The sequence below is a fragment of the Coptis chinensis genome, chromosome 5, assembly GCF_015680905.1.
Source record: "Coptis chinensis isolate HL-2020 chromosome 5, ASM1568090v1, whole genome shotgun sequence".
NCBI classification, from domain to species: Eukaryota; Viridiplantae; Streptophyta; class Magnoliopsida; order Ranunculales; family Ranunculaceae; genus Coptis; species Coptis chinensis.
In genome coordinates, this window is record NC_141460.1 from 26,301,381 (window position 1) to 26,324,802 (window position 23,422).

General features: G+C 34.8%; 1 protein-coding gene across 25 annotated transcripts in view; it reads left to right on the plus strand.

The window, feature by feature from the left end:
- Window positions 1-1,588: 1,588 nt before the first annotated feature.
- The window catches only part of LOC147497210 (calcium-transporting ATPase 8, plasma membrane-type-like), a 30,403-nt gene continuing 8,569 nt past the window's right edge, over window positions 1,589-23,422 (plus strand). The window contains exons 1-22 of one of the 25 annotated variants that reach the window (XM_086559879.1): window positions 1,808-1,861; window positions 2,369-2,440; window positions 6,090-6,209; window positions 9,509-9,586; window positions 10,429-10,665; window positions 11,112-11,228; window positions 11,318-11,366; window positions 12,730-12,836; window positions 12,919-13,050; window positions 13,145-13,234; window positions 15,949-16,018; window positions 17,476-17,546; window positions 17,639-17,722; window positions 17,808-17,885; window positions 18,208-18,279; window positions 20,392-20,475; window positions 20,552-20,634; window positions 21,197-21,287; window positions 21,376-21,431; window positions 21,537-21,579; window positions 21,666-21,749; window positions 21,905-22,042. In XM_086559879.1, coding sequence (XP_086416005.1) covers window positions 10,489-10,665; window positions 11,112-11,228; window positions 11,318-11,366; window positions 12,730-12,836; window positions 12,919-13,050; window positions 13,145-13,234; window positions 15,949-16,018; window positions 17,476-17,546; window positions 17,639-17,722; window positions 17,808-17,885; window positions 18,208-18,279; window positions 20,392-20,475; window positions 20,552-20,634; window positions 21,197-21,287; window positions 21,376-21,431; window positions 21,537-21,579; window positions 21,666-21,749; window positions 21,905-22,042 — 1,626 coding nt within the window. In that variant the 5' untranslated portion in view covers window positions 1,808-1,861; window positions 2,369-2,440; window positions 6,090-6,209; window positions 9,509-9,586; window positions 10,429-10,488. Of the gene's footprint in view, window positions 1,862-2,299; window positions 2,441-5,848; window positions 5,997-6,089; window positions 6,210-9,508; window positions 9,595-10,428; window positions 10,666-11,111; window positions 11,229-11,317; window positions 11,367-12,723; window positions 12,837-12,918; window positions 13,051-13,144; window positions 13,235-15,948; window positions 16,019-17,475; window positions 17,547-17,638; window positions 17,723-17,807; window positions 17,886-18,207; window positions 18,280-20,391; window positions 20,476-20,551; window positions 20,635-21,196; window positions 21,288-21,375; window positions 21,432-21,536; window positions 21,580-21,665; window positions 21,750-21,904; window positions 22,043-23,422 lie in introns of those variants that run through there. The other 24 variants (XM_086559862.1, XM_086559861.1, XM_086559860.1 and 21 more) reach the window with 24 other exon arrangements.

Genomic DNA, 23,422 nt, shown 5'->3' on the forward strand with positions numbered 1-23,422 from the left:
GTGAGGAGAGAAAAGAAGAAAATAAAATGAGGTAATTAAAAGAGTGGAAAAGTAAGAGAAGACAAGGAACTTCATAGGGTGTAATATATACAAAATTAATGAAACCTCAAATTATAGAAAAGAACAGGAAAAATGGCCAATGTGTATTGACATCTTTCATTGTCACATACATGGAGTCATGGACCGAAAAATGTGAACGCATTGGGTTAGTCTGGAACAGTCAGTAACGTAGACTGTGGCTGTCGGCAAAGAAAGAAATGCCCTCGATTAAGTGCGCATTCTCCTCATCATCCAGGCGTTGCCGTCGCTAAGTCAACAACATAATGCCACCGCCAAATCAACCAAAATATAGATGGTCATGACTTTTAAGTGTTTTGTTTTGTTTCTCCCATACATTAATTGTTACTGTCCTTGTATTATCTGTTGGGAATTTGGAGCAATTTTAGATGACTATATTGAGCCAGTGTAGCTTGCCATGGAAATCAAGCAATGGTGGGATCACAGAAAACTGGCTGAATTTCCTTGCAGCAAGGCAATAAGGGCAATGATCGAGGGCTTTCAGAGTTTGACCATATTATTCCGTACATCGATTACTACTAATGGGGATTTCATACTTTTTACTATAGACATGAATCTCTCCTAGCTACTGGTCAGAATGCCTAGCTGTTGTTGAAGGACTTGAGGTGGCTATTGAGAAAAGGTGGCTCGATGTATGGATTGAAGCTGATTCAGAAGCCACAGTTCATGCCTCTGGCACATCCACACCTCCATGGCAACTCTCCACCCGATGGCCGAGTCGTATCCTCGACAATATACATAAAATTCTTATCACTCCAACTTGGAGGGAAGCGAATTGTTCAGCAGACCAAGCTGCGAAGCACGGATGCAGACTCTTTTATAACAAACAAATAATGGAGGACCCAATTGGCTAATAACATGGGAACATCCAGATTTGTAGTACTATCATATCGTTTTAGTTAAATTAATTTTCACTTTAGCAATGATTGTAATTTGTGAGATGATGAACTAGAAGTAACATGAGTGAGGTGTGACCGCGTGAAACTGTCACAACCCACTCTCTAATTTTGTTCACCTTCATCTCTACTACTTATAAGAGGCGTATGCGAGCTAACTGTTTGAGCTGTTATTCGTCATTTTCTAACACGTGTCATAAAAGCCGTTTTAGCCGTTTGAAATTTTTGGGGTCTCGCACATATTTAAGGGTTTGTTTCAAACAGGTGGCCCTAGCTTTCCATCGGTTCTACTATTTGGTTTTTTTTCAGTAGCCCCAGTATAAAATTTATTATTATTTTAGTTTTTTAATCTATATAAAACAATAAATTAGGACCTACCACATATTAAAGAAAAATTGAGGTTCAGCTTACCTAGAGAGAAAAAAAAAATACATCGATTACTGCTAGGTATTTACAAAAATATCCTACGTTCTTCCTACCAAATACCAATACTCCAATAGTCCAATGTCGACAATCATGCCAAGTATCACATGGTATGCGTATCAGAAATGAAACAATTAATTCGGAAAATGGCTCAAACAGGGTGGGCCTTTTTTGGTGGGTCCTGGGTGTATGGTGGATAAATGGATAATGGATTATTGACTTTAAACAATTTTTCTTCGTCGACAGCAAGCTAGTGAGCTATAGGTGGTCTGTTATTTTAATCGCTTGCTTGAGTGTACGCGTTCTACCAACTGGAATTTAAAAACTCTCAAGGCTTTCATCTTTTGGTATCTGAAAGAGGAAAGAGTACTTACTCTAAGTGGTTGCAGGTTAGATACGAGAGTCAATGAAAGTGTTCCCTGACAGTGTGGTGCGACTCTTCTTTCATTCTTTCTCTCCTCAAGGTAATCTCCTTTGATTTGCTTTACTTAAAGATTTCACGTTCTGTTACCCTTTATTCGTGTATGGATGCTTGGGCATGCGTAGTTGCACAAGTCGCCCAATGAATGACGTTTTTCCCCTTTTAATTCAAATTTATTTATTTGGCGTCGTTTTGAGTGATGTTAAATGCAGGAAAATTTGAAGATACACAATTGGAAAATAAAATGTCACTCGTCTAGTAATTTCTACATTTAAATAGGGATATTTTAGAAAAAGTAAATGGAATTACGTACTTATCCTTATATAAAATTCAATTTACTGATTGTATTGTGCTTTGGGTATTGTAATATCAAAAAATAATAAGGATAAAATTGGGAAAACAATGTCTGTGAGAGTGGATCAAATACTATAGGCGGATGAAGATTCATTACAGAAGAAGTATTATTATTATTATTATTGTATAGAGATATCACTTATTAGGTGGGCAAAGGAATAAGCAATCAAGACCACCTCTTATCACCTATCTATAGATCTTAGTAAGAAAGGAGTGGAGTGCACAGTGCATCAGCCATAAGGTGCATCTGGTTCGTGATTCATCAAAGGTAATGTTCTTTTAATTACAAAGAAAAAATGAATAGGAATCAAATATTTTGATACTGCTGGTTCATGATTTTTTTTTTTCGCTATCCTGCTGGTTCATGATTCATCAAAGGTAACATTCTTTTAATTACAAATAAAAGATTAATGGGAATGATATAATTTGATACTATAAAAAGCTAATAAGAAAGATGATCTAATAATAATGGATCGTTTTAAAGTTCAAACCACTACCATATAAAATGTTAAGACGGCCATCACATCCATTTGGGGAACACTAGACGCTAATTATGCTAGGTAAATTATGTCTTTTTGCCGTTAGAAACTTGGAATTAGGGGCAGTTCTATAATTGTATGGAGTACTCATTACCGTTGTAAATGGGCAGCAGCGGTATTTATACACCACTTGATGGGATTGGCACCAATTTTAAAGAATCTATGGTAATGGCACCCCTCCATTAACCAACAAACTTGTAGACCTGCAGTACACCCCTCCATTTATAGATAGGCAAGCGCCCCATTTTTAAGTGTCTCATTGGATAAGACTACAGTGAATACATTGTTGATCATGGTAGGGGTTGGCCACAAGGTTTCATCTTTCGGAGGGATATGATTATTGTGGGTAAGCTAAAAAAAATCTTAAAATTTCTCGTAGCAAAGACTTACAATGAGAGTTTGGTTGTCATGACAGAGAGTTATTGTGAGAATTTGGTTCTCGCGGCACTTGGTTGTCGTAACTATTTTTACACTTGCCTCTTTAAAGTGGACATATTTGAAATAATCACTATTATTCTACCTTTTTGTTAAAGGGGTGTCGATCTCATTAAGTGGAGTGTAAATATAATCTGTTGTAATGAAATAGTTAATTAGAACTTAAAGTTCTTATAATAAGTGGAAAAATAAAGATGAACTTAGAGAATCGACTATGCTTAATAATAAAGAAAGTCTAAACTCTAAAGTTATACGGTGGTTTAGTTCGGTTACTCCTTCTCAAAGTTGTAGCTTCGTGTCAGCTAATTCGACACCATAAAATTTCCTTAATTATATTCCTTCACAAACAAGTATGTGTACTCATATATCGCCAGTATACATGCAACATCAAAAGCATAAGTCTTAGCATATAAAAAAACTAATCCTCAACCACAAAACCAAGTGTCGTACATGCTTTATAATACGATTCCACTATTTAGCTGAAGTTGTACCTCAAAAAGTTTAAACACCACAAACATCAAAAATCCAATTTCAAAATCTCGTAAAAAATGTTTTAACAAAATTCTAAATGCACATTATCACACCAAATCACTAGTTAAATTCCAACCACATTGTCATTAATCAACAAAACCAACCAAACAACAACACAATCAACACAATCAACCCATACAATATATATATAATAAACAAATAATAAAAGTAATAATAATAACAATAATAACAACAATTACACTCCATATTCATATTTTGAGCCGTTCAATAGGAACATTTTTAGTATCAGTAATATCAAACGGCTCAACTTTATCTTCCACTAGCCTTCTTGACCCGATTTCTTCGTCCCAATATTATTGGGTTTGTGGAACCGTCGAGTTTTGTTCCAATGACTCACCAACATAGAGGGGTTTAGTGGTACTGAGGTTACCAAGTTTGGACAGCCCGTCTGCACCATCCCAACTTTGTGCAATTTTCTTCTCTCATGTAATGAGAACACAATGTCTTGGTGTAACCAACTTTAATTAAGAAGTGTGGACGACCTAGGAAAACCGATCAAGATCTGTCTTGATGAAAGGTTCTAAAATTTTGACAGGAAATTTCATCCCCAAACCTATTTTCTCATAAATCTTCTCCTCTTTCTATCGGCCACCTATGTAAATGGCCATGGACTAGATTAGGGTTGAAAGACAACTTTTGAAATATTCATTTAAAGGGAATTATGAAAGCTCTAATGAGCTAGGATTTGAATGAGGTTATTACTTCTTATTCTTGATTCCAAGATAAATTTCTTGTACTTGTAATATCTAATCTTATTCTAATGGAAAACTTGGCTATTGTGGATGTAGGTAAAATACATAATCATGTTATATAATAGGGTGGGTGATTTCATTGGTGTGAGTTCCAATTGAAGTCATTGGGTTGAGAATAACTAGGTTGCAGGGTGTAATCTCTTAGTGAAATCTCCCAATAAATATTGCTTACGGTACATCGAATCCTTCAAATTATATTGCTACTCATCTATTTTTTTTCCGCATGCAAGAGAGATGACACCAACCAACCAATACACAAACACAAAACACACCAAAACCTATTATCCAACAATAATCCTCTCCTCTTTAATTCAACATTAAGAGATCGAATTGAAAAGAATAAAGAAAACTATACTTTTTTCAAAACAAAACAAAATAAATAAATACTAAGATTTCATTTCATTTCCCATTATATGTAATAATAATATTATAACTAATGTAAAAGAGAAAGTTCGTGGAAGCTGGCTGCTTTATTTTATCTTTTTACATTTTGTTTTGTGGTAAGAGACTAGATAATGAGAATACTAACCGTTAAAGAACTTTTTTGTTTGTTTGTGGCTTTGTGCCTTCTCTCTATTTGGGGTATGAGAGTAGCACTACTATACGGATCTACTTTTTAAACCTATTATTGCAATTCACTATTTGGATAACGTTAGTTTGCATTGAAATATAGGTTGGTATGGAGATAAATCAATGGTTATCATTAGTAGGTCGGTTAAGTAGGTCAAATTAGTAGGACACCATTAGGTCACTTTATTATTAGTGGTGTGAGAAAGGGGGTGTGGGAAGGTTTGAGGAAAGAGCGTGGGTGGTGATAAAAGAGTAGTTAAAATGCGTTATTTTTCTGTCTGTGTAGTTAGCTATTTATGGTAAATGGAAAATGAATTTCGGAGCAAGTACTAAATTGGAAAATTAGATAATCTGGACTCTGTTGTTAGATAAACTTATTACCAGATTTTTTTTCTTTCTAGGTCTGCTTATTTTGTGCATTAATTTTGGGGGTCGGACCGTGGTGGTTGTGGGCTACAGGCTACTGGTGTTTTATAAGACTTTTAGATTTAAGTCCTCTTTTTTTTTTGGGTCAACCGTAAACAGGCCTACAAGAAAAAATGTAATATGCATCATGCATGAATACTATTTGTTTGGTTTGTTTGATGTGATTTTTAGACTACCATGGAAATACAGGCTGATAGCATTTGGGTTTTTCCACAAACGTGACTACACATTGTGAATGGTGATTGGTTATATATAGTTTTTTTATTGGCTTATTATTTTAGATACGATGGTAGCAACACAACTTTTTCAAAGTTGATTAAACAACAATTGCATAATCCAATTTCCCACTGAATCGTTTGAAATTGGGTTTATATATTCTATATATGCGCTTTCGGTCGACTTAGAAAAAAAGGGAGAAAGAAGTTTTTTTGAAAAATGATTTATTAGCAAATTTTTGTGTTTATGTTTGACTTTTATGTGAAAAATGAAATTTAAAGCATCTAGCTAGGTAAGGGCAAATAAGTAAGTGGGGGATGAGCCAGCAAACTAGGTAGGTGGTCTCTTATTTTAATCGCTTGAGTGTACGTGTTGTACCAACTTCAAATTAAAAACTCTTACGGCTTTCGTGTTTTGGTATGTGAAGCTCTAAACGTTATGGAAGAGGAAAGAGTACTCTAAATGGGTTGGTTGTAGATACCATACTTGTGAGTCAATCAAAGTGCAGCGTGGTGCGAGTCTTCTTTCATTCTTTCTCTTTCTTAAGGTAATCCTTTAATTTGCTTTACTTAAAGATTTCACTGTTACCTTTTATTCATTTACGCATACTTAAGCATGCCCATATTTGCACAAGACTAGTAGTTGGTACGCACTGAGTGAGTACGATTATAGGGACAAAAAACAAAAAAAAAAGGTAAGTACCGAGTAGTGCACTAGTGTCTCTTAAGTGATTATCGAAATAAAAAAGCGCCTCGTAAGTTGGTACAAAATGCCTGAAATCCTGGCATGATATACTATACAGCGTGGAATAATGGGTAAGTTGATATTTTGACTATAGTGTTGGAACTCGGAACTTGGAAGTTTTGTATGTGCTGACTGCTGAGAATTCTTTTATATTTTGAACTGTGCGCGTACCGCACAACTGATATATAGATCTGTTTTTGACGTTCATCCAGTGTTTTCTTTAGTGACCTAGTGACCAAGGTGCAGCCTAACAGGATGGCATATTTGCCGACTGAAAATATACATTAGACATTAAACTTCCGTGAGTGTGAGCATAGAGTCGACTTCGGTGATTTTTGTTTATATTGTATAGAGATATTAATTATTGGTGGGCGAGGGAAGAAATTAAGATTACATGTCTTATCGCCTGTTTCAGTTAGAAAGGAGTGGAGTGCACACTGTATCATCCATAAGGTGGCATTTGTTTGTGATTCAATCAGTGTTTAAGATTCTGACTGGAATGTCGGAATTCCGTTGGATATTTTGGTTTTAAAAAAAACTAGAAAATACAACATAAAGTCGAAATATTAAGTATTTAGAAATTTTGTGGAAATCAAAATTTGACATAGATCGGAATATTTAGTTTTTGGATTTATCGAAATTTCAAAAATTCTGAAATCCCAAACTACAAATTCAACCAATAATAATATTTTAATGACAAAAAAAAAAAAAACAAATGATAATGTTTAAAAAAAAATGAAGGGTCCCAAAAATGAAAGGGAATGAAATATTTTGATACTATAAAATGCTAGGAAATATGATATAATAATGAGTCGTTTGAAAGTTCAAACCACTGCGCATAAAATTTTAAGACGCATCACATCCATTTGGGGTGACACTAGACGCTAACAAAGCCAGGTGAATTATGTCTTTTTGTATTTGGAAACTTGGAAATAGGGTTGGGGTAGTTCTATATAATTGTATTATTGTATGGAGTACTCAATTTAATGAAGTGGTCATCAAACAGTTCGAATGTGTCTAAAATCTAGATGTTATTTAATAAGAGATCGAGCTCCCCATTTATATTTTATATTTATTAATTTTATTTTTTCTGGGCTCCTGTCTGGTGGGGGATTTTTTTTGGGGTGGGCCGGTTGGGTTCAAAGAACAACTTCTCGACAACTTATAAGTGGCGTGGCCACATAAGCCGTGTATTTGTTCTGTCTGTTCTAACGGAACCTATTTCTGCGATACGTGTTCTCTTTGCTACACCTGTACGCTAGCTGTATCTGTTCTAACATTTTGTTTTTTCGTCCAATCTAAAATTTTGTTTTCATTTGGCTAAAAGCCATAAAAAGCGTCTGTCTGCCAAAAGCCAAAAGTTCTAAATAAAAAATTTAGAACTTGTAAGGTCCCACGCATGTATAAATTCGTGCGTAGCACGTGTACCGTTCTAGTGGAAATTAATGACCATCAGTCTCAGAAATGGTTTCTGGTGCTTTTATTTGTTCCATTTAAAAAAGGATCATTGATGATCAATTGATCATGATTATGATTGTATGCTTATAACTGTTTTTATTTGTCACAACAATAAAAGGACACTTGTAAAAGAGGATTTTACATTCATCTTGTTTTAGTTTGGGAGGAAGAAGTTAAAGAAAGGCTGAGAGGTACGTGGGGGCTCCAGTGAGGAGTATAAGCTTGGACAATATGCAAAACTACCGTACTGTTAAGGGCATCTCCAATGGGGGGTGTAAAATTACACCTCCACCTAGACTCCACGTAGGTGCTATTAGGATTTTACACCTCTAATTATATAGTATTGTATAGCTCATAAATATCCACACTCTATACTCTCCAATGGAAGAGGGTAAAAAAAAAATAGATTTTAAACTCGGACGTCACTCCAAGTGACGTCCCTCTTTAATTTAAACTGGAACGTCACTTGGAGTGACGTCCGAGTTAAAAAATAAAGTTTCAAACGTGTGTTGAAGTGACGTCCGAGTTTTTAAGTTAAACAGACGTTATTTTAAGTGACGTCCGGGCTTTTTATTAACTAATAGCGAGAAAGAAATTTCCCACCCTCTATTAGCTAATACACTATTACCTACGGTTTAACACCTCCATTGGAGAGAGTTTTTTGATATTTTGAGTGTAAAATTTCCACTCTATATGGTTTACACCCCCCATTGGAGATGCCCTAACATGAAATCAACTTCGTTATATTCTTTGTTCTCCTGTTATTACATTCTTATCAACTAGTAATAAAGAACTAAAATTATAAAATTCATATTATATCTATTTCTCTATGGTAGCTGGTATTATTGCACAATAGTTTTTGTTTGGGGCATTTCTAATGGAAGGTGTAAACCATATAGAGTGTAAAGTTTACATTTTAAATGTCAAAAAAAAAAACTTTTTTCAATTAGAGTGGTATACCGTAGACATTAGAGTATTAGTCGATAAAAGAGGTGGGGAACTTTTCATTTCGCTATCAGTTGATAAATAATTCAGGTGACACTTTAACCAACGTCCGAATAAAAAAAATTTCGAACGTCACTTTAAATAATGTCCCTTTCTAATTCTAAAGTAATTTTTTAACTCGGGCGTCATAGTTTAAATTAAAAAGAGACGTCACTTTAAGTGACGTTCGAGTTTAAAATCCAGTTTTTTTTTTTTTTTTTTTCTTTCATTGGAAAGTATAGAGTGTGGATATTTATAGACTATACAATAATATGCAATTAGAGTTGTCAAATCCTAATAACACCTATGTAGAATCTAGGTGGTGGTGTAATTTTACACCCCGTTAAAGATGTCCTTATAAATAAACATATTTTTTTGGTAACTATAAATAAACATTGTGGTCAGCAACAAGACTAAATTCTTGTAATCAGGAGTTAAAAACGGTCTGTCAGGTATAGGCATTGGAAGTTTGAACAATACATAGTTACATACCTGCCTAATTCGTTATTCTGCGAGAGATACTCCAGTCTCTCTTTACCATCTAAAAAAGTTTAGTTTGGTCACTAGTGTGGTGATTTCAACCGTACTTATTAGTATTCTATTATGGTACTTCCGTAGATGTTATATTTTGTTTATTTATTTTAGCAAATTGGTATGCAGGACGGATATAAGGTAACATTTGTACTGGATTTCTCGCCTGTCTCGTGTTAGTTCACTGAAGAACACCCTTCTCTCGTGGTAAGAACGTAAGATACATGTGGCCACATTTAGCACATTATTTTTTAGTAGCCACAGTACATTAAAAGTCCATGGTTAAGAATTTAAGATTCACTATGTCTCTATTCAATCTGTAAACGACACAAGTACGTTACAACTCCTGGTTGAACTATAGATGTCTTTATTTTTTTTTCAATTAAATTAAAAAATTAAGTCAAATCATTTTCAAAAACTTTCGTTATCCCTTTTCTTGTCGACTTAATTAAAGGCATAGAATATGTATATCTAAACCGAATTTCAAACGATTCAGTGGATTATGTATCTGTTGATCGACCTTCGAAAGAAAAGTAAATATAATAATACTAGCATCGCATCCACAATAATAATAAGCCAACAAGAAACCACTCCAACCAATCACACTCTGTTTCATGGTGGCACCCAAAAAGTATTCTCGCATGTTACATTTTATTTTTCTTGTAGGCCTGTTTACCGACTTATAATTAGATCCAGATAAAAGCTTTAAGTAACTACAGAGTCCACTTAATAAAAACTTTCTAATTTAGTACTCACCCCAAATTTCCTTTTCCATTTACCATAAATAGCTAACTAACAAAAACAGAAATAACGTGTTGATTATTTTTTTCTTTTAACACGACCACCTTCCTCGAAACTTCCCCCACACCTCCCTTCTCTCTCACACACCCGCAGAGAGAGAAGAGAAGGCAAAAAGCCGAAAACAAAAACAAACAAACAAAAAAAAGCAGGTTGCACGAACTTTCTTATATAAGAGGCATGAAGTAAATATATTGTTTGTTGTTATATTTATTACAGTTGGATTAAAAGAGGATAATAATATTGAACAGGTTAATTTTGTATTTGTGTTATTTTCTGGGGCTGGTGTCATCTCTCCTGCGAAAAGAGAAATGAGTAATCATAATAATAATAATAGTAGCAATTTCAAAGATTCGCCGTACCGAAGGCAACATTGGGATGAAGAAGCTGGGTCTACTCGGAAAGATGAGGATGATCATGATGATGATGATCCGTTTGATATAACTGACACTAAAAATGCTCCTATTGAACGCCTCAGAAGATGGAGGGTAATTTTTTTTTTTTTTTTTTTATTATATTCTTGTTTATAATTGACAATGTGGTTTTTTTGGTGTGTTTGTTTTGTGATTATTGTTGAAATATTGTTTTATGAGGACAAATTTGGAATTAAATGTTAAGAACTTCCTTCTCATTTGCCTTAGGAATAAGGGGTGATGAAGTTGCTAGCATATGTTGAGGATCATTACTATCCATTGTCTTATGCTGTTCAAGTCCATAGTGTCAAATTTTTTCTTCTTACATTTGCATTCATATATTATATGTTTCGGTTTATAATTTATAAAAAGTCATTACATCTCATCCATCTCGTTTAGTTATACCATTATTAAGACAGCCTTTATTTTATCTTCTAATTTTCTGCATTTTAGTTTCTGAAAACAAAGCCTCCTTGTTAATTTATTTATACCCAGGCCTAAATTGTTGATTCTTTTTGTAGCAAGCGGCTCTTGTTCTAAATGCTTCTCGACGGTTTCGTTACACTTTGGACTTAAAAAAGCAACATGACAGAGAGGAAATTAGGAGGAGAATTAGAACACATGCACAAGTGATACGGGTATTGTTATTCATATCATCAGATATTACTTTTCTGCTTTTCTAGATGGTCTTCTTTATTTACTGATCCCGAATCGCTTGTTTTATCAGGCAGCGATTCTTTTTAAGTCTTCTCTTGGTGCTGGCGATCGAGATAAAGGTATTTCCTTTTGTCATATTATCTTGTTACCTTCATCATTATATGGTAGCAGTTTAGGGAAAGACAGTAGTTATCTGCTATTCAGACATTTAGTTATAGTCGTGGTGTTCATATTTGATTTGGAACTTACGATTTTAAAGTTCTTTATTTTATTTTGTATTTTATATTGCTATTAAGTCACTTGCCAACTTGTCAGTTTTTGACAGCAAAGAGTTGAATTGGTGAAGAAGTGATTCAGCTTCTTGGTGATGTTTTTTTGAGACGGGTAGAATGTCTTAGCACAAAATTCCTATAGTAGACCCCCTTGACCCACTTGTCTGTATTTGAGTAAATGGAAAAGGAACTTAAGAGTAATGGGTTTGAAAAAAATAAATGAACATAATGTAGTTAATGCTTTTCAATGAAAATCTTGCGTATCTGATTTAACTAGAAATAGTTTATTATTTAAGCAGAAAGCCAAAGATAGGTATCCAAAGAAAGAAGCTTAATGTTAGAGAATACATACAAGGCACAGGCAGTAGAAATATTTGAATAATCAAATTTATCTGGATATTGTTTAAGGCATATGATTTTTGTGGATTGTAATCCGATTTAAGTGGATTTCTTTTTAGTTGCTTCTGTTTTTCTGAAGGTTGTTTAAAATAAGGAATGAAATATGTGAATTTTGGTTTGCATTTCAGAATTCAGGGAAAACCCGCTGAATCTCAAACCAGCCATCTGTTAAGTGAAAATATCAGACGGTCTTTGTGAAGTATATTTTGGTAAAGTTGTAATACCTGAGTGGAGTACCACAGTCCATAGATCCGGATCCAATACCTCTCATCCGGATCCAAACTTAACTGGTGGCTATATATGCAAACATGTTAAGACACAATCAGACATATTGGTGCTTCTCTTGGACAGCTTTTGTAAGAAAAGAAAAAATGGAGTAAGCACAGACTGTCGAGTAATGTATAGGGAAGAATATGTATAGAGTATATAGTTGTTACTAAACATTGTTCCCGATCCGTTGCTATATAGAAGTTGTTTCTCTACATGCATGTTGCAATATAAAACTGCTTGAAACTTGTTTCTAGTTAGATTTTTCTTAAACATCTATGAAGTTTGAAAAATCTTCTTGCAAGTAAAGATTTACCTCATGATAAAGGGATCACATTTGTTAACTTAGAAGTATTGTACTTCCTATGTAAAAAACAGTGGACTTAATAAATTTTTTGAAATTTTCAGTGAAGTGATCCTTAACCTTGATGTTTTAATATTTGTAGTGTATATAATTTGTATTACTTTTGTTAGTACTTTCAATGCGTATCATATTTTCATATCTTCCTATAGTTGATGTATGCTTATTTTGTTTTAGCATCAGTGCCTCCTAAATCTGCAACCTCTAACGGTAGCTATGAAATTGAATCTGAAGATCTTGCTTCGGTGACAAGGGACCATGACCTAGCTGCTCTAGAACGTCTTGGAGGGGCAAGTGCCACATCCTTCAACATGTTTTCTGTTTGGAGTTTTATCATGGTTACACTAATGCCAAATTTATTATGCTCCTCAGGTTAATGGATTGGCAGGAGTGCTCAAAACAAATATAGAAAACGGACTTGATGGAGATGACGAGGATATAATAAAGAGGAAAAACACGTTTGGGTCAAATACATATCCAAAAAAGAAAGGCCGTAGCTTTTGGGTACTTGGCAATTAATATAATTTTCATAGTTAATTTATCAAGTAAGAAATTCTTGCTATTGAGCCTCATTTACTCATACTATTTATGCCTGTAGAGGTTCTTGTGGGAAGCTTGGCAAGACTTGACTCTTATCATACTGATGGTAGCTGCAGTAACATCTCTGGCATTAGGAATAAAAACTGAGGTGAGTCTGTTGTTTTGGTAGTATAATTGATATATTTGTTTGCATACATTCACGTTGCAGCTCAATATTTGTTTCCTACAACATAATTCCTGCGGGTTGTGCAACCTCTTCAATCAAACTTATATTCATTCTTAACATTGAGTTAAATTGTTAACTTTTAACTTTTAACTTTCTACCATGGAACCTGCATAATGTCAAAACTCAATGCTTTTTCCCCCCTTTTGTATGTGAGTGTGTATAGTAGCAGTGTTATTTCACTTTTTCATTAGACACCCTTTCTCTAAGGAGGTGGGATTTGATCCCAAGATCTTGGGCGTAACCTCCCAGGGCTTGACTAGTAGGCTTAGTACTCGATGCGTTGTGCCTTGTCATGATTTTGTTTTAAAAACGACTATTTTGTTGTTTTTAGTCAATTAGCGATTCACTTATTTTTATTTATTTGTTATTTGTTTTCCTTTTTACTACCTTCATAATTAGGTTATGCTGTCTGTTTTAGGGTTCTTTGGTTATATGCGTATAAAAGCACGATAAATGTCACTTATCTGAAAGTTGTCCTCTTGTGCCGATCCAAACAATAACCTGTGCTCTTGTAAGGTAATGAAGGGCCACATTTAGTTTTCAGCTAGACATGTAGTCTTATTCTGAAACACACATTAACTGTAAGGTGTTTTCTGGAATGAAGATCACGTAATCAAAGCACAGATGGGCTGTGTCTTGGATCTTGTGCCAGGATCAGACGTACTTGTGTGATTCAGAATTTTTTTCATTATGAAATATTCATTTTAAACAAGCTTTGTTTAAAAATGAACTTTCTGTGCACATCAGTGATGACAGAAATATATTGCCATTAAGTGTGTACTGTCCGGTCCCTTTTTTGAGAGCGTCCCACTCACTTGTTACCCTTCCAAATAGTCCCCCCAAAAAGATGTCATAATTTCCAAAGACCACTTGCTCTTATGCTCTCCATACTTGTCCACCATGATTCTCCCCCATATATGCCCTCACCCTCTCCATATGCGTTCACCACAACTCTCTGCCATATATGTCCTCCCTCTCTCCATACTTGTCCACCACGACTCTGCCATATCTGTCCTTCTCACCATACCTCTAAAGCCACTTTGCTAGCAAAGCTTTATCCACAAGCAATATGTGTTTACAAGATAATTGCTAGTCATACTGCTAATCATTATTTTAGTCAGTTAATTGAATTACCCACTATGAATGCAAGCTTTCAAAAATTATGTGCAGTGTTTTTGGTTCTGTGCATGTGGGCTCGTTATGATACATGGACTCATCACTCACGGAGTACTTTTTATCGAGAGAAGAAATTATTGAAACCGAAACACATAGTTTAGTATGTTACGATATACTGATGTGGTTGCGGGTGTCCTATATACCCAATTTTAGGGGTCTAAAACTGGAAGTTTTTGTATTTGGATGTGATGATGTAGATGAGGCTTAGCATATGTATGCTTGTAATATTTGTAGTGTGAACGTCTCCCACTGCATCATTATTATTGATATATATTATAATATCTTCTTTTTCTGATAAAAAGTAATGTATGTTACAGCAGCTACCGGTTAAGGAAACACACAATTTCTTTTTTAGGATAAGCTTTATTGCCATCAGTGTTATTAAAATCGCACGATTCCCGACTTGAATCGTACGAGTCGAGTCGTAGCTTGATAGATCAGAATCGTTCCATTGAATCGTAGAAGACACGAGTTGCTCTAAAATCGGAATTCAAATCGGAAAAATCGTTCGAATCGGAAATAATCACGATTCCTACGATTCAAATTTCATTAACAAAAGTTGCAAAAAAATTCAACCAAGGAGAAGAAAGAAAGATTGTAACTACCATTTTCCAGAATCAAAGACCAAAAAAGGAAAGAAAGATTGTAACTTTCTTCATTTTCAGACGAGAATTTTCATTGCACAGGTAAGTCCTCCATTGCTTCTTCTTCTTCTTCTTCTAGAGTATTTTCTCCTTGATTCTTCCTCGATTTCATTCTTTTTCTTCTTTTCAGTTTCTTTCCCGTCGAGTTTTCGCTCGGCTGGTGGTTCTGGTTCTTCTTCTTCTTCTTCAATTTGTTTTTTTTTCTCAAGTTGGGAACGTGCTGGGTTTAAATTGGGTGGGTTTAAATTAGGGACCAACCCAACCTAACTGAACCTTGGTCAGGTCCATTGAACGTAAACCCAGCCACAATTTTTCAAAATCAAAACTAATTTCACCTCTTTTTCGAAATTAAACCAATTTCACCCATTGTTTTTCGAAATTTGAATTAATTTCACCCCTCTTTCACTGAAATTTAAAGCATTAACAATGATATGTTCAATAGCATTTGCAATATTGGTTTTAATAGCACATAAAATGTGTATGTGCCTATGTCCACAATTTGTTGAATGATGGAAGAACTTTTTTCTGACTCATTAAGTGTTGTGCAAATAAGAAAAACAAGTGTTTGGTATTTTTCATATGGTATATACAATTATCTAAAATTTTAGAACACCTATATAAAAAAATTCTTTAATCTTACGATTTATGACTCTATACGATTTACGATTTGGTAAAAATAGAAAACGATTCCCGGTGCGATTCAAGAGTTGACAACTATGATTGCCATACATATTTTTTGCATTGCATATCATAGCTTTGCACTTCTGTCTTTCCACTGAGTTTTCATGCGTTCTGTTTTTGTGATTTTATAATTAGGGCATTGCAAAAGGATGGTATGATGGGGGAAGCATTCTCTTTGCTGTATTGCTTGTTATTGTTGTTACAGGTATGTCATTAATCATTGCAAATTTGCTGATTTTTTATGTGGTCTACCTTTTAGTTCTCTTTTGAAGAAGGGTTACAGGAATTATTTGTTTAGAGTGCGGTTTTCACTTAAGCTCATTAATGTCCCACTGCATTTCATCAAGTATAGCTAGTGGTTTTACTTTTTCTGTTAGAGGATGATGTGATTGCATTCTTGCTTTGTAATAGTGGTAACTTTTTCTAGTATTGCATTTGTATTTGTCTTCCTTTTTGTTGTATCTGAATGGGATATCTCATAATACGAAGTTTTACTTTATATATATATAGGGGAGGGATAGAGCCACTCCCAAAATGTACAAAGCCATATCTCATTCTACCAGTTGAATTAATGGTTGATATTTTGTAGATATGATCTCCCCACCATGAATAAACATGCCCACAAAATTTCGGCTCATTCTAATATGTCTAACCTAATCAAATGTTATTATGAAATTGAACACTAGTTTTCGTGTGTGTGTGTATATATATATATTGGTTTCTTCTTAGATAATATCATTAATATGTTATCATTATTTATGATGCACACGATTGCGTAGAAGATATGATTTTGGAACCTAAATCCAAAGTCTGTGTCGATTTTAGGGCTTTAGAACCTTGTTCTTCGACAAAGAACACAATCCTCACACATAATTCTCAGAGAAATCTTCTCTTAAACACGCAGAACTATATTATTCATTAATTTTAATGTGGTCAATGGCTTACATATTTATTTAAAATCTTCCACAACTTAGAAACTAGAAACCTAAACTTAAAACAATACTGATGAACATAAAATCATGAAATTTGTAATAAAAAGCTACCCTAGAATTAATAATAGCTTAAATAACCCTTATTTCTAAAGTTCCCTAATAGTACCAATAAAAATAGCAAACAACTAGGGGCTGAAATTGAGGGGTTGTAAACCCTAGAGTGTGTCAGGTTAAGGAAGGATAATGTTGGCTTATCATTGGTGACCATTCTTACATAATCTATGCGTTTTAATGTATTCCATTCTCAGTAATAGGTAGTAAGGTTATTTCTCGTTCAATATTGAACATTAAACTGTCTATGGTTTATAACAAATACATGTTAGTTTCTCGACAAGACTTTATGCTCTATTAAAAACTAGGGCTGGAAAATGCTGTCACACATGTGATATCATTATTAGTGACATGCTAGGCTGTTTTCAGGATTGGACCTGCTTTTATTTGTTGTTCATTGTCCTTCGTTATTGTTCAAGCTGTTTATGGTATCTTTTTTATTGATCATTATTAATTCATTTACAATTTTAAATATATCTCGACTGAATCCTGACTTTTCCTCATGACGGTTAATCATTATATAATGTGTTTGTATTGTATTAAGCTATATTGCGACCTTGGAAGTTATAATAAAAGGAGATTTATTTGCCATTATTTTTTTGCAAATATTTTTTTGCAGCTACCAGTGATTATAGACAGTCTCTGCAGTTTCAAAATTTAAATGATGAGAAGCGGAATATACACATGGAGGTTCTCTTTGATTATGTTTTTTAAAATTTATGTAAAGGCTAAGATTGATTATATGTAAAATCTAAGATTGATCCATCTAAATGCTGTCGCAGATCATCAGAGGTGGTAAAAGAGTTGAGGTTTCAATATTTGACATTGTTGTTGGTGATGTTGTACCTCTTAAAATTGGCGATCAGGTGAGCTGAAGCTATTTAGTCCTCTTTTTTGGTAGGGTGGATACTCGAATTTGTTTATAGATAATTACTTTGGATGTCTGCTCAGGTTCCTGCTGATGGAGTTTTAATTTTGGGTCACTCTCTCTCTATTGATGAATCTAGCATGACTGGGGAAGCGAAAATTGTATGTTGATTTCTCCTAATATCATTTAGCTGTCGTCATCATCATCACCATCTTGAGCAAAGCATTTTATTGATTTTATGGTGTTGGCAGTGTGGATTCTTCCTTTTTCACAACTAGATTCTTTCATTAGAGTGGGATGTATAATCGGATTATATTAGTACCTTATCTATATGCTACAAAGAATTTCCTTTTCCTTTTGGGCCTTCTAACTGCAGCGGATGCAACTATTCTTTATTAACATATCTAATCATCTGAAAGAGCTTCTTTTTTAATGTATCTGCTCGTACTATTGTATGCTTGAATGTAATGTTGTTTTTTGCAGGTTCACAAGGATCGAAAGGATCCTTTTTTGATGTCTGGATGCAAAGTGGCTGATGGCTATGGAACTATGCTGGTAAAATGCACATCTTTTTGAACTTTTCTTTATTTAGACCATGAAAAGTGATAGTTGTGTCTTATGGTAGGATCTTTATATTCCCGGAAACATTTAGCCTTTTCTTGATACCAATAATATTTGTGTGTTATAACTTGTTTTTGAATCATTTTCAGGTTTTTATAACGATCTGAGTGATCCAACTATAATGTTACTGTAAAATTTGGGCATCCAACTTAAAACCAATTGGTGATAAGAGGAGTGGCCCAAATAATATATTTTTATGCGTTTCTTAAGATACCCGATATGGGGTTATAAATCTCTATTATTACATGTGATTGGATGTCTTTAATAGTCAAGGAATTAATTATCACAGCACACGTCAAAGGCAATTTGGGGAGGTCACATTCTTATTAACAACCTAGGTTGGCAACACAATCATAGACTATCAAAGGGGCTGCCTGAGTTCAGATGTGCGAAAATACCGCTTGTAGATGACATCCTAGGACCTTGGGAGTATGAATTCATGGTCTTGCAGAGATAAAATCCTTTGACTTGGTTGTCTGTAGGGAGGTGTGATGTTATGTACATGATGGAATGGTGTGATTTTCTAGTTACTGGGTCGGTAAGAGAAGTTTGTTATATAAGACAGGTAAAGAATTTTTAGGGGACCAACTATTTAAAGGTGCTTACTGTGGTTCATGGGTTTGTGCGTACAGTGATTGCCATGTTGTTAGGGCCTATATTGACAACATTCATTGTGTTGACTGGAGAACATAAAAGTGGATGAGACATTTTGAGGCTTAGTCACATGATTTTCATGACTTAATGTTGGCAGCATATGCATTTTCTTTGGTGTAAACAGTAGTGAAATATGGAGGACACCACTTTTTCGTTTCTGCCTTTTGTTCCGAGTCTATATTTTGCAGGGTCTGACCTTTTCTGTATTTGATTTTCTTTATCTTCTGCTTTTGGGATTTGTAGGCCACCTCGTCCTATGTTTTACTCTCTTCCTCAATAATTTCATCATTGTTTTGGCTCCACATCTGCTGAGGGTTATTTTTTGCTGGAGTTGAGTTGTCCAGTATGGGTGTCAGAGACAGATGACAAGGATATTAATATGCTCAGCAGTCTTCTACCTGCTTGCGCCTTCGTGAAATATTAAGTGATACAATCTATTTCGGATGCAATGACTGAGATATTTGAATGATGGGAAATGTTGGAGTTATATAGAGCTCTGCTACTAGCTTCTTCGTATAGCTTATGCGTGTAACTCTGTTCCCTTCCCCTGTAAGTGCTGTCAGAGGCTGGACACATACAGGAATTATATGTTAGGGGATTTGGGTTTTGTTCATCCCTACTATTTAGTGAGATGGAATTAAGTATGCTTGCATCTTCAGAGAGATTGTTGTGGAGATCCAATCTTCGTTTCCCAGATTGGCGGTTTTCAATGGTTGGGTGGAAAAAGGTAACTCTAAAGGGTCCAATGTGTTTAAGCTACTGGGGGTAGGATTCAAAGATGAGGTTGAAGACGTGGGTACGGGGCAAATCCTTTAATAATATACTCCATAGTCCACATCTTACCCCAGGTGTCTACGTGTCATTTTACTGCGGTCTGATTTTGGGAGTCATGATGAAATTACTGAGGAATGAGAATGAGTTTCTCATAGTTCTTTTCCCCTCACTTCAGGCCGTTAGAGATAATACATATGTGGGGACTTGCTAAATTATGTTTCTTGTAAATTGGCGAAGAACTTTTTAGTCATATTTGTATGTAAAAAAATGGAATACTTATTGCACATGCTGTTTAGGATCTTCCCTTCTTTTGTACAAAGGGATGAAATAATACTTCCGTGGACTTCCATGGACGTGCAGAAATCTGTTATGTAGATTGGCTAAGAAAATATGTGCAGGACCCTTTTTATGTGATTGCAATACCTATCAAGCATGCTATTAGGATATTCATTTCTTTGATATCCTGATTTGAAGAATTATATAACGAAATTTGTCTTATGAAATATATAATACTAATTTTTGTTTTTTCAGGTTTTGTTTTCTTGTTTCCTTGAAAGTTGTATTGCGTGCTTTGCTTTGCTTGACTTGTAATTTAGTTTTCACACTAACTATTTCCAGGTAACTGGAGTTGGAATAAATACTGAATGGGGATTGCTGATGGCTAGTATCTCGGAGGATACTGGTGAAGAAACTCCCTTGCAGGTTTATTTTCAAAAAATTGTATTTCCATATAATGGTGTTCCCTGCACTGCTGGGTTTTGATGATGATCTTTTGTAGGTACGCTTGAATGGTGTTGCAACCTTCGTTGGCATAGTTGGGCTTGTCGTGGCTCTTGCCGTGCTGATTGTACTTCTGGTTAAGTAAGTATTCCTCTTTCAAGGTGTAATTAGATGCAGGAGATGCAAGTGACCAACAAAAGTATCAATTGAAGGCAAAACCAACATTCATTTTCATTACTGAAGACAAGAACCACCGACAATGATTTTACTTTTTAAGAATAAATAAAAATATAGTAATGTAAAAAGCCGTAATGAAATAATTAATCTGGAAAGAAACATTTGACCATAACCCCTCCTTCTTACCTCCTCCCCAAATGAGATAATTAATCTCCAACTACTAAGGAGGTGATCCTGTAGATGTTGTTGGGTTTTCTTTTAAAGAATGAAACGAGTATTCTGTTTTTCTTAGTACTACACTGAAGATGTTATTTTTCCTCTACTTCCATTTGCTCCTAATAATGGTCAATAGCTGGAGATTCCAAAATCCTTTGAGAGCATGGCCACTCTTATCCACTCTTAACTATATAAGGTCTCGTTCACCAGGTTGTAACATTTTTTGCACCATCTGACCCTAATGATTTAATTTTAGCCATATATTTCCACTGTGGTTCTGTTTATGACTATTTGCTATTGAATGCACCAGATACTTTACTGGATCTACCGGTAAGTTTGTGAAGGGAACGACTAGTGGAAGTCGAGTGGTTGATGATGTAGTTAAAATCGTGACTATTGCGGTTTGTATACCCTTTCTTCTATATTTTACATGTCTATTTTATCTAACTTATCGTCTGGTAGTTACTAATGAATACTTAACCATTTTAGGTCACAATTGTGGTAGTTGCAGTGCCTGAAGGGCTTCCTTTGGCTGTGACACTGACGTAAGTGTTTCTTAATTTTTTGATTTCCCCTTTTTATTGTAGCGTTTGTTGCTTCTCTATTATTTCTTTCACTAATTTGTTTTTAACTTTTTTCTTGTTGTACAGCCTCGCTTACTCAATGCGAAAGATGATGGCAGACAAGGCTTTGGCACGTTCTTCAACAAAATATTTTTTTTAGTCCATTTTTACCTAGGTATAATATTCAGTGGTTTAAATCTTGTTGTTATGGTGCAGGTAAGAAGGCTTTCAGCCTGTGAAACTATGGGCTCCGCAACAACAATTTGTAGTGATAAAACTGGAACTTTGACCTTGAATCAGGTTCGTTCTAAGGATTTCTGGATACATTGCATAATTGAAGTAAAAAATATCTGGATACATACTTTCTCGATAGTGTGGATGGATATATGACAGTGTAAATTCATTTAAACTTTATTTTCAATTTGCTTTAATGGTCTCTCTCTTGAGGGTTACAGATGGCTGCTGTTGAGTCATATATTGGTGGGAAAAAGATAGATCTATCTGATTACTCAAGATTGTTGTCACCTACTGCATCCTCTCTGCTTGTTGAAGGCGTTGCACAGAATACCACTGGTAGCGTTTTTACCTCTGAGGTGAGTCTAATAGTGTTTTTTTTTCCTCAGATTAGAAGGGTAAAGAGATCTTTATCTGATTCATTCATTTCAGAAAAGTCTCGCTTGAGTAGATATAAAATTTTATTGGTTTATCTAATGTATTCTTTTAACGGCTGTCATCTTGATTTAGATTAGAGTTTATAACACTTTCTTTTTCTAAAATTGATCTGTACATGTTTAGGGGGATTGGGAGTCATATCTGGCTCTTAGCATTCTGTATAATACAAACTTTAGGTTTTTTCTTGTGTTTATTTTAATGAATAGGACTAGTATTCTTATTCTACAAGTTTAGGACTCTTATATTTGGTCTATAAAAAGACCCATTGTAATCGCTAATTTTTTAGAGTTGAGTTGAACTGAAATGATCAAGGAGTAAAAAGAAGAGAAAAAAATTGAAACGTTGTTTCGTAGAATTTCGTGGAATTTTTTATTAGCTATAGAGATGCATCAGCTAGAACTTGGCTGTGGAGTTAGAAATTTATTGTTAGGTTTAAAGCTAGGGCAAAAGAAATTTTGGTGTACACTGTACACGGTACGAATGATAACTCATGCGCTTTGGTAATTGCCAGCTGGATTGTACTTCAAAACAATAAATTTACTAAGCTGTTGTTTTTTCCGCTGACTACTCTTAGTGCAAACAGGCAAGTAATGTTACTAATGTCCATAATTTTGTAAATGTAAACAAATGGTTGAGGAAGGCTTGGTTGGTCTAACTTTATTGGAAAGTTAACCTACCCAGTTTTAACTTTAAGGTCTGCTTCCCTGTGTATCTGGAATCTTGGTCAGGGTGAATTGTGTTTAGTTTGGTTGGAGAAGAGAGATGTGAGGAGGGGTTCTCTTTCCATCTTATTTGTTGTATACTGTTTTGCATTTGAAAGAAGGCATGGCACCATGCGGTTGTGTTAAATTGTGAACACCATATTGTGGTCAGTATTTTTTAATTTTTGCAACTGACCAAGCTGCAAAGTTTGGGACTTGTTTACATGTGAGCAATTATTGTATCTATGAGGAGGACCCAAATGGATGACACTATAGATTTGAGTGAGTTATTATGTAAAGTGGCCGCGTCACTGTAAAAACCAGTGTTCTGCATAGCCGAACTGATTTGGTATCTAATCGTTGATGTAATCAGTGGACCGATTAGACGGGCCTAGGCGGCTGATTAATCAGCCTAGGCGGCTGATTAATCGGCCTAGGCGGCTGATTAATCGGCCTAGGCAGGGCTGGACGGATTAGTCGGGCCTGTGTTTTGGGCTTTGTTATGTAAAATTTATAAAATCTGATCAAAATAAAAAGGAACTTAAGTTTTAAACGTTCATATTACTAGCCCAACACAAAAACATAAAAAGCCCAATAGGA